General features: G+C 40.2%; 1 protein-coding gene across 10 annotated transcripts in view; it reads right to left on the bottom strand.

Annotated features, from left to right (window-relative positions):
- Positions 1 to 1,416: 1,416 nt before the first annotated feature.
- adgrb3 (adhesion G protein-coupled receptor B3) overlaps positions 1,417 to 11,348 on the bottom strand; it is a 138,252-nt gene continuing 128,320 nt past the window's right edge. For 5 of the 10 annotated variants that reach the window (XM_042502381.2, XM_088086325.1, XM_042502380.2 and 2 more), the window contains 9 exons: positions 10,043 to 10,146; positions 9,627 to 9,725; positions 9,112 to 9,283; positions 7,888 to 7,983; positions 7,001 to 7,040; positions 4,876 to 5,555; positions 4,696 to 4,731; positions 3,711 to 3,815; positions 1,417 to 2,505 (listed from right to left, as the gene is read on the bottom strand). In XM_042502381.2, the coding sequence (XP_042358315.1) occupies positions 2,260 to 2,505; positions 3,711 to 3,815; positions 4,696 to 4,731; positions 4,876 to 5,555; positions 7,001 to 7,040; positions 7,888 to 7,983; positions 9,112 to 9,283; positions 9,627 to 9,725; positions 10,043 to 10,146 (1,578 nt within the window). In that variant the 3' untranslated portion in view covers positions 1,417 to 2,259. The remainder of the gene's footprint in view (positions 2,506 to 3,710; positions 3,816 to 4,695; positions 4,732 to 4,875; positions 5,556 to 7,000; positions 7,041 to 7,887; positions 7,984 to 9,111; positions 9,284 to 9,626; positions 9,726 to 10,042; positions 10,147 to 11,348) is intronic. The other 5 variants (XM_042502382.2, XM_042502383.2, XM_042502384.2 and 2 more) reach the window with 5 other exon arrangements.

Genomic DNA, 11,348 nt, shown 5'->3' with positions numbered 1-11,348 from the left:
ATAAATTCCGAAGAAAAACCAAAAGTAATGAGAAATCAACAAACTTAAACAACTTAGTGAAATAATGCCAACAAACACAATGAAAGAAGACAGCATGTGCAAATTTGTAAATCTTGTCTTCCTCATTTTTCTTTTTTTCCTACTTTATAGTTCGCCCTGGATGGCTTTTCAGTTTTCACTTTTTTAATGTTCTACACACACTCCCTTATGTTTGACAAAAAAACAACAAACACACAGGCAGTTGCCCACGTGCCTACAGAAAGATCTGCCACTGCTCATAATGCATTAAAATAGGTGTGAGATTATCCATCACTATTTATTTGCTGTCAAGATTTGTATGGCTTATAAGAAAACTTCTCTGAGTAAAAATTGAAGCCAGTGACGGCTCTGAAGGCATTTCACTGTGTTGGATGTTGGCACATTAATGATTTTTTTTCTCTCACAGAGCCTCTAACAGGCAGCAGTACTGTATATAATTAACCTAATTATGTCTGGTAGAGTAACTCAGTATGCACTGTAAATTCAGACATTAAAGTCTAGACTGAGCTCTACATGTTATCAACATTTATCTTGTGACGACTTGAGAGCACAACTGAGAGTCCTCATTAACGTGAGCCTGTGTTTATTGTCTACTTCTTTCTGTTTCCTCTTCATCCTCCTCTGATGGTGTCAATCCAAGTCCTCCTCCTCCATCTCATCCTCCTCTCCTGCTGCATGGACCACTGCTCCCCGGGGGCGGGGGGGTGCTCTCATTGCCGAAGTGTCAGTCATACTGCAGACCACCAGACAGGACAAACAAGATTTTCACTAAGCCCTTACACCCTCCTCCCATTGGTGCTCTGTCTGGCCACAGGAAAATCTTCTCTGATCTTATCAGGTAAACCTTCTGCAGGCGCAGAAACCTATTAGGAGTTTGAATGTTTCCTATCCAAATTCAGAAATCAGATATGTGGGTGGATTTATGAGGTGAGTCGGGAAACTTTGCAGTGCTTCGGCTTCAACAGCAGTTAAAGGGAAGGTTTAAGTCATAAAGAGGCCGGCTAACCTGAGATGAAAATCGTCAGAGGGGACAGTATGTGAGCAGTGGAGAGAACTTTTGGATAATCCAGTCTGGACTGAACTGGAGACTTGGATGTGTAACAAAAGTCCAATTATGTGTATGCATTTAAGAGCAGTAATATCAGTACTGTGAAAAATTAGCATTGAAAAAAATTCAAATTTTCAGAATTCATATGCATCAATAAATTAATAGTTTTTAACAACATTATCTTAGAATAATTGTTAGTTAGTACTCAGACAGGGATAGTTGCATTTCCATATCCAGTCACATGCCCATCATGTGATATCATACATTCAGATGTCAAAGTGAGTCAACAACCAACAAACCACATAAACTTGACACAACCTCTGAAGCAGTACGAACATATTTCCTCTTTTATTTACATTCCTTTTCAAATGTTAACATTTTTCGCTATAACTTTTGATCAGGTTGGCATTTGTTCTCATTAAAATAAATTGGCACAAGTAAAACATATGTAGACAAAAGTTTATTTACACCATACAACATTTTGTTTTTAAATATTTTATACAGAGCTGCAGATGAGAGAGCTTGCTGGGATCCTTCAAGCAGAATCTGCAGTATTAAAGTTGTGAAATATATTATTTATATAAAAGTGAGTATTATCTTTATTGCATTTAAAGCAATGAAGAATGTAGCTTGACAAACATTCATTTTAATATGACAGAAAAAATCCTCTTTGCCTCCCATGTTTTATATTATAAAGTAAAAAGTGTAGTAATGGCCAAACAGACTGTTATAAACTTTTTAAAAACCTGCATAAATATATACATTGTGCTCCCGGGTCCAGTTTTATGAAATCAAAACTAGACCCAACGAAGCTGGGACGACATGGCATGTCATTTGCTTTGTGAGGTTTCATCTAGAGAGATTACCTTTTTTAGCCAATTCCTCAACAGATAATTTGAAACACATGATGGTAAATATTGTACACCAGGCTGCCCCACACTAAGTACACTAGTGAGAATACAAAAAGTAACACTGATGTTTTTTTCCCTTTTTTTTTCTTTTTTCTCTCTTCTCAGTCCTTATATTGTATTGGCACATAATGTCCCTGCCACACTCGTATTATCCAGATATGTATGCCAAGGCTGTTAGAAAAGTCTGTTGCTTTATTCAGTGCAAAATACATCTCTTTCTCCTCCTTTTTCCTTGTTTGCATTTTCTCCTTCGTCACTCTCTTAGACCTCCGTTTGGAAGTCTCCCTCCTGGACGTCCAAGGGTAAGTTGACACACTTTTCCCACTCCGCAGGCGTCATCTCCAGTGAGTCCTTGGTGTCAGATTCTAGTACATTCATAGTGGCGTAATTCTGGTACTCACAGGCTGGATTGTAGCTCTCCCATGGGTTCTTGTTTGGCATTGCCTTGTCCTGTGAACATGGCCAGTGGGGTGTGATATTAGTGGCATGACATCCTCTGCAGCTAAACTGTTATGTTCACCAAAAAAGAAAAAAAAAGGACGGTTCCAGTCAAGTCATTCAAAAGGGCATTGTATGAATTCCTACTCATTGCTAATTGAAAATAATGAGTTAATGCTGTGGAAAGCATCAAATAACAAAAGATAATGGTAGTGTATTAAATGTGACCATGCTTATCGTGGAGTCATAACAGAATTTTCCCAAAGCTCAGAATCTGTCGTCATGTGTGAGCCATTCATCTGCTCTCATTGACATTCCCAAAGACACTATTGCAAAAAAGGGAGAGAAGCTGCTCCCAGTCAGGGGATATAAAATGGATACTAATGTCTGCAGCCGGCTCTGCAGTAGATTCATTTGGGGAAAAAAAAGAAAAGGGCAGTGAGAATGTACTGTAGTTATCGTTTTCTATACAAAAGAACTTGCACTGGTAACTAAGCAACGAGCCTCAAATTACATTGTGCTGTAGGGGTGATTGAAATGTGAGTGAGAAAAAAAAAAAAAAGGATTACATGCAGCCAAAAAGGCTGCTGTGTCGCTGACACTGTTTAATAGCCTGGCTGTGTTTGGTCACCAGCCCAATTTCTATTTGTTGCATTCAGTACAGAAAACATTTCTGCGTGCGTGAGAGAGACGGATAAAGCCTGACACCCCCATTGTCTACAACTCCAGCCAGGTGTGGAGACAGATGGTGGAACGTTTTGATTCGCAGCAAGGTCAGGAAGATGTCGCCTGACTTCTATCTCCAAACAAAGAAGAAAAGATTCCCCCCACACAGTTGCAATAACAGCAAACTAATATTTGTATAGATGTTGATAGGTTAAATAATTGGCCATGCATTAATGGAAAAATGATGGGGTTGCTAAGTAGATAAATGTGCATGTAAATAAAAGTGCATTCATGGCCTTGCATTGGAATGGATGCACTCTATTGTAACAAGATTACCAGAGGTCTTTCTTCCCTGAGACTGGCCTTGTGGAGGAAATGCTTCAGTGCTTATTAAGGGGCAGCCCCCTCGCTTGCCCCCCGCCAGCTGGTGGCAGGCCCACTATGTGTAGGAAGGTCCACTTCCGCATGAATACTCTCGCTACATACTATAACCGCTCATTTGCACAATCACACATTATGTGTCCTGCACCGGATATTTTAAATAGGGTATTTTGATGTTGATCTCTTTAATTGGCTGACCGCCACCCCCCTGGTTTCCTGTTACTCACCATGCTGCCCATATTTGGTATGTCTCGAAATCGGTCCAGGGTTTGAAATTTCTGATTCAGTTCCTGGAACAGCTCCATGTGTCTTTTCCTGGTGTGCATGACTTTCTGCAATGGCAAGGGTTTTTTCTTTGGTATTGACAGCCAATAATGGAAATGCATCTTCCTCTCCACCCCCTCCAACTCTGATCAATTTGTTAGTGTCATGGTAGTTTACTTAGGCCAGGTTTGAAACAAATCTAATCGTCTCTGCATATATATATAAAAGTGACTGCCAAAATAAAGGAAACACAGAGATAATTAAAGTTAGGGTGATAGCCTGAACTATTTTAATTTGTACTGTCAGGAGTATCTGGATTAAGCATAATTCTTTAGTGACGAATTGCCTAATTTAGAGTTTTGCTGGCGTAAGGGGAAACCCTTATAATCAAACCCTGGCACAAATCTTCCATTTTAAGGGGTTGGTGTGCATCTAGGCAAAAAAACAAAATGCACCCCACGCCAAAATTGCTGCCAGAAGCCTCATGTTTCCTTTACTTTGAAAGTGCGTGCAATATATATGCAGTAAAGCTTGTGTTAACAATGCAAATGCTGAAACCTGCCAAAGGGGGTTTGAATATGTGTTTGCAAGCCAATATAATCATTGTTGAAACCAGTGGTAAAAATCAGATGTGAAATGTGCAAATGACTTTAAAAAGCATACATTTTTGAAAATCAACGTATAGCTAATGGATGTAGGAGATGGAGGAGGACAAAATGTAGATGAGAACTGTCGCCCTGTTTGTCAGTTGAGAGCCTTTGCTTTTACCTTAACTACACAGCATGTCAATAAATCATGTTGAGTCAAGGCTGTGTAACTCCAATAAGCTTAAGAGGCACAACAAGTACTAGTAAATCAAATGACAAACACAACTGCAAAAAAAGAGGCTTTTCTCTGCATAAAAAAAGCTAGATGCATGTTTAATGAAAGAAACAATATCTTACGTACCTCAAAGTCCAGATCAGAATATCGTGACTTTCGTCTCTGTGGAGGTAAAAACATGAAAGTATTAGGTTATTGGATCATCAGTTTAAAAAGATATGTGTATCAGTAAAGGAAAATTGTATATTTGAAGGTGATTGTTGCAGCTCTGCATCCTCTGCACTTTATCCACATAAACATATGTACCTCTAAAGAGCTCATAGATATTGTAGACCCTGTCTCACTCCTAGAAAGCCCCGCAGATTCCTCCATCTCAGCGAGGAAGTTCTTAACAGCCGTGCGAGGTTCAAAGGGCAGGTTTTGCATCTGCTCAGGAGCGCTAGGATACTGCTGCTCCAGGTTCACATTCATGTGGTCCATGCCTGATGGGCTGATATTGAAGTCAGGACTCATCTTGTAATGCATCAGCCTCTCGTGTGGCAGCGTATCCATAGTGATGTTCATCTTGGTGTCGTCTTTCAGGAGGGTGGGCACATTGCCCGACCCTGACACCGCTGCTGCAGAGGCACGTGGCATGACTATGTAGTCTGTCTCCATCATCTGGCCCTGCACCGCGTGGCCCTCCATGTCATGGCCGACCATGTCATGGTCGCTCTGGCGCATGGCGTCGTCGGTGCACAGGTAAACAGTGCGGCGCATGTCAGCATTGCTGTCAGCCATGCACTGCTCTTTCAGATCGCCCACTCCCATCGGCATGTGCAGAGCTGAAGGCTGCTGGATAATCACTTTGGAGATAATGTTGCCAGGCAACGTGGAGTAGTTGAGGCCCTCAGGGGCCTTCTCATCCTCCTCATCATTGAGGGAAATGCGGGAGAGGGTGCCTGTTATGGTGGCGGCGCGACAAGAGCCCATGTCTTTGTGGAGTGCTGCAGGGCAGAGTGAGACAAGGATTAGTTGGAATTTCTCCGCAATGAAAGTAATGTCACAGTTAGTCTGAGATTATCCAGCAAACGGCCAAAGGAACAAGGGAATTCAAATCAATAGAAACAATTCTCTAAGGATTTTGTGCTGCAGAGGGAAAACTGTAAAGACAGGACAAATAACTGTGAACATGCTATGAGTGTGACATTACACATGAATGCAAAGGGATGCAGCAGCAGCAGGAATCTCTATCTCTACTCCTTGAAATTCTCCCTCCATACAGCATCCTAATCCTAATTTAGTGATTGACACTGACCTTGTAATGCACCAAATATTATATAAGAAACATCAGCTATCCTGCCTTCCGGTTATAAGAACACCCTGTCCTCCCTACTGAGCATTTTAATCTTTGCCTCATGAATCAGTAGGAATTATGTTGTCTGTTCACAAAAGGCCTGCAAGGAGATTACAAGGACAACAAATAAGATCTCGCCTTTTTGTTTGAGTCTAACTCAATGCTCAGTGATGACATGAGGAAAACAGTCTCAGTTTACTGTTATATTCTGTAGGGTGACACAGCAGAATATTAGTTCTGCTGCTGACATTAATCCCTGTTTGTAAACAACCAACTTATACTCAGAGAGGCCCGGAGAGTAATATGTAAAGTGCATTTCTCTCCAACCAAAGCTCTACTTTCGAATCTGGTCCTGATTTATAAATGACACCTGTCCACTCAACCTTTTTGTATCGGGTATGTCCACTTTATTTTAACAAGAAGGCACAGCAGTAATGTGGGTCAGAAGAGCCAGGCAGCCCTTTACGTCTCTTAACAAGCTGTGAGAGCTCCGAATAGTGGTCAGCTTGGTTATTCCCTGCAGATCCATTTAGGATGTGTTCTTCATTGGTTTGGATTGAAGGCAGACGAGGCTCTAGGCTTGTGGTAGTTGCTACAAGCTCCATTCAGGATAAAGTGCACAATCTCTTAGGAACGTTTTGTTTCATTAAATCATACACTTGTCTACCAATAGTTACTGTGGTACAAAAGTACAGGAGATGCAGGAATCAGGAGGAATTATTTCCCTCCCACTATCATGAGTCAAGGAAGAAAATCCTCCTGAAATGAGACACCTAGCACCTACGCTCCAATTCTATGACATGTTAATGAAAAACATAATTATAAAGTGCGACTGCCAGAAGACGGGAAAAGCTGCTGTTATTCACATTTATTGCAGTAAAGCTGAAAGTGAATATCCAGCAGCTCTCTTTATGCTGTTTTGTTCTCAGATTAAAGTCAGTGTTTTGGTAACTGTGAAAAAAACTCCTGTGGGGATTGTTGGTTGTTATGTAACCTCAGCTATTTTTTACTGTCTAACCTCTTTTGGTTTTTCTCTTTCTTTTTTACATGCAAGGCAAGGAGTGTCTTGTTAAGAAGAGACCATCTGTTCTTTACCTGATCGGCAGGCGATGTCCACGTCTTTCTCAAAGTCCGTCTGTGTGGGCAGAGGACAGTCAAATGGTCAGTATTGCCAAAAATGAAGCTTTTTGTACTTTCTCTTGTGTATATAGAAAACCAGAGGTATACTAGTGTGTAAAAGCCAGCCGCAAGATTGGGATCAATAATATTTTTTTTATTATTTCCCAATGATTTGGAGAAAATGCAAAGCAGTCAGGTTTCTCTGCTTCATCCTAACAATATATCAATAACACATCTATGGAATAAAAATGCAACTGCAGCAGCTGGGAAGTATTTTGCACTCGCTGCTAATGGCTGTATTGAACCAGGGGGGCCTTGACACCATTCTGCTATCATGAAAACTATTTCACTCTGAGGGGCATTAGAATACTAATGGCACATCATTGCCATGATGTGCCAGTGGCGTCGTCATGCTAGATGAAGAGGACTGGTGTCCCATTTCAAAGGTCAGACTGGGAACAGTCCTCTATTACCCTGTGAGAGTAAATGAGAGGGATGCATGGCAAACATGGACAGCGAGTTCAATCAAATGGAAATAAAGGATTAGGCTCAGGGCCCTAAGAAAACCAAAGGGAACTAGCGCCATTTATCAGAGGGCCAAGTGTCTACCCTGCATTTAATTGCAGATTTGCAAAAGCATTGTGGAGAAAATTATAAACCTATGGGAAACAATGCCTCATGTCATGGGCCATATTAAACTGAATAATAATGAAATAAAAATAGGAAGAGCACAAGTTAAATTACGGTAAATGGAGAACATGGAGGGGTTTTGCATTCGTATTATAAATAACCAGGGAACATTGGGTCTTCTTAAATTATAGAGCATCTAATGGTTGCACATGACTGGGGGTAACTGTGCCTACCATTATCTGAGCGTGCCCATTAGGGAAGGTTCCTGTTGCATCACCGCTGATTGGGTCCTGGCAGTTTCTGAGGCGACATCTGAAAGCATCTTGGACCTAAAGACAGGAAAAAACATGTTCTTTCCACAATACTGCAGATCACATTGAAAGTTCATTAATGCTTTTGTTATTAGGTCTTAGGACAATAAACCAAGAAGGTTTATTTTCCTGGTTGTGATAACTTGGTGTTTTCATAATTTTGTTAAGGTGGTTAAAAAAGTATTTCACTGCTGCTGGATAGATGGCCTTTTCATAAAATTGGGCTGTCTAAACAGAAGAGAGACACAAATGCTGTTAAAATTGGGGCTCGTGACCAGAGAAAACACCAAAAAGGCTGTGGCATTTGATTTTGCTCAAGAGATGTAAAGCAGACAACAATCACAATCCATAAATGCTCCTGCTGGTGGGATACTTAATACAGCTCAGCTGTTTAAGCCTTTGCAACCTGAGCAAGTTGGCCTGATTTCTTTTAAAAACATGGGAGAAAGGCAATGAATAATAAAAGAAGAAAAGATCCAAAAAATATAAATAAATTAGTGAAAAGTATAAGAAAATTATCTGAAAATTATTTTTAAAAAAGAGAAATAGAAATAAAAGATTAAGACAGGACATGTCCTGGAGAAAGTGCCTAAAAATTATAATTATTATCTAATATAATTTTCAATATGTAGTTATTATAATTATAAATTTAGTTTTTCTTCTATCTTTTTTTGCCCAGAAGGTTTTCCCTGGCTTTTTAAAATAATATTCTGCATCTACTAATGTCTTGCAATTTGTGGAACATTTCTTATCAAGTTGTACATTGCCTTTATTCCCGTGTTTTTAAAAGAAATCACATCCGTTCGCTCAGGGTTCAAAGTTTTAAATACTTGAGACATATCTCTTGACACACTTCTGTTTTCTTTGTGTCAGTGGTGGCAGGCATACAACTATAACCTGTAGTTCATGTAACGGCCTTATAGTCAGCCAACTTGAGTGGGGGGATCTAAACACTGTTAAGATGGAGGGAAGTGTATCACACACTCCTCATATTGTTGGTTTTTGTAGCTGGTTGAAAATCGGCAAAATAAGATCTGAAGCAAGTTAAATTATTCCCAATTGAATCTGTAACTGAGCAAATCTACTCCCTGCAACAATCACACAAACAATTTGGTGAAAGAAAAGTGTTTTAAAATCATCCTTTACCTCTCTACGCAGGATACAGTGCACCATCACAATGACAAAACCCTGCAGCGAGTCAAAGACGGCAAAGAGGATCTGAAAGAGGATGGAGCGCTTGTCCGTCATGGCGAGCACTGCAGACATCCAGGTCAAAGCCAGCAGAGGTAGGACGACACAGGAGCTCCACAGGGATGCCCTGAGAGAAGGCAGGAAGGATTGTGTAGAGGGAATAAAAGCAAGCAGATTGGTGTAGATGACAGGATAAGGTCTGGAGTGAAACATGATGTCTCCATCAGGAGCCTTTTCACTCCAGGGTTTTAACGTGCATGCTGGTAGTAATGTAAGCTTACTGTAAAATAAGCACGTAACATGTTTACGGTAAAAGACATTCCTGTACTGATGCACTGTGGATGTAATTGGAACATCAGTTTAGGTTGCAGTGGACTGCAACGTCTAAATTGTAGAGGTGGACACTCTGTACATGCAGAGACTCCCTGTAGCATCGTCTTATTGATTCAGAGACACTGACAGGCACTTACATTGCATTGCTAGCTGTAGTTGCTGATAAAGCAGTTGTTGATACAACACCACATTTGGCACACTTGAGAGTTAATCCTGTATGCGGCTCACTCATCTGTCTGTGGGACATAGAGACAACAGCATGATAAACAATGCTAACAGCCACTACCACGACTTTAAAATCTACCCCCGCCATATTAGCAACAGCAGAAGCAGCCAATGTGTGGGTGTTTTTAATGATTTTCATCTTGGACTGATTCTGCCAAAGACATGCGAAGCCATGGCGCTCCCGAGAGAGATCTGACCTCTTTATGTTTATGCCTCTAATTTCCTTTCAACGGGAAGAAAAGGAGGTCTAAATCTCCATATGTGTATTTAAAAAAAGCATATTTGTATTTTTGCATGAAGAAAATGAGAAGAAAAATGAGGTACTAACAAGGATGTGCTGTCATACCCTGCACGATGCTTCAGCTTCTTGTCCAGTATGCCATCTCTGGACACTAGTTTATTAAACACCAGGATACCGATCACCATGTTGACCTGTCAACAGGAAGGAAATATTTTTAATGCATCATCTGCAACAAGATTGTTTTTTTTTTAAACCAGTGTTAAATATATAATTTATTTCCCAGTTTAACATTCTACATAGGTTGCCGATGATTTAATGTCATTATCCCGCGAGGCGTTTTTATTTTTCCACTGAGCTTTGACCTCTAGCTTCTATTGTTTGCTCATCTCGGTGACATTTCAGCCAATGGATGAGGCATGCCCTGGATACTCAGCCCAGCACAACAGCCTTAAGAAAGATCTGCTTGACAGGAAACACTCGTCTTCTCAAAGGCACCTTCTCCTATTATTAGCAGCACCTAGGCTAACAGAAAAACTGCAGATTTACAGCAGCTGGGAATTTCTAAAATTTAAGCTATTCTGCTTTTTTGAACCCCTCTAACTGGGATAAAAAGCTTATTAAATATTTATACAAATACATTTGGGGATTTTTTCATTCGTTTTGTGTCTGTGAGACATCTTATTAGGATGTTACAGTATCAATACAGTATAGCAACAGTATTCCTTCTCACTCAGGGGACTGTAGAGGATTGTGTCCACCATTTTTGCTGAGATTAGCTTGTGTTCCTCTGAGGTTCATCACAAACGAAAATGACAGCACAGCAGGACCTTAAGTGTCTCAGCATCTGAAGCTCTAACTAAGACGTTTAGTCGCTTTTAAAAGAAATAATATCTGAAATCACTTTATTTCAAATCCCACCACAGAAGAGTGGTTAACAATGAAGAATATCACTCAGTATTCGATGTCCTCCATCCCTCTGACACAGACTTAGTGATTTGCATAATCACATTCTTTGTGTAATTTTCTCTGTACAACAATGTAAATACAAGATGATTAAAATACCCCCAGTATATTACATTTTGAACAAATCTAATGCATTAATACTTTATAACCTCACAGCTACACGGAGCACCATTATGGCAAATGAAAGGGAATTGCTTGAGCACATTGCCTGACGGGACGCTCATTACTTTGACTTTGAAAGCAGAGTGTGTTCCTCCTGTTAGGCGTTTTCACAGAAACACTTTGTCGAGTTTTAACACAGTGCAAATGTAGCACATTGATACTGTACCATCACTGAGACCACATTGTTCTTTATCATTAGAATTATTCATAATCTATGCAAAGTCTTTTGTTGACAGAGATAGTTTAGAATTTTGAAGTGAGGTTGTAT

The sequence above is a fragment of the Plectropomus leopardus genome, chromosome 13 (genome assembly GCF_026936395.1).
Source record: "Plectropomus leopardus strain MGB_pleo_1.0 chromosome 13, ASM2693639v1, whole genome shotgun sequence".
NCBI lineage: Eukaryota > Metazoa > Chordata > Actinopteri > Perciformes > Serranidae > Plectropomus > Plectropomus leopardus.
This window is presented reverse-complemented; position numbering and strand designations above follow the sequence as displayed.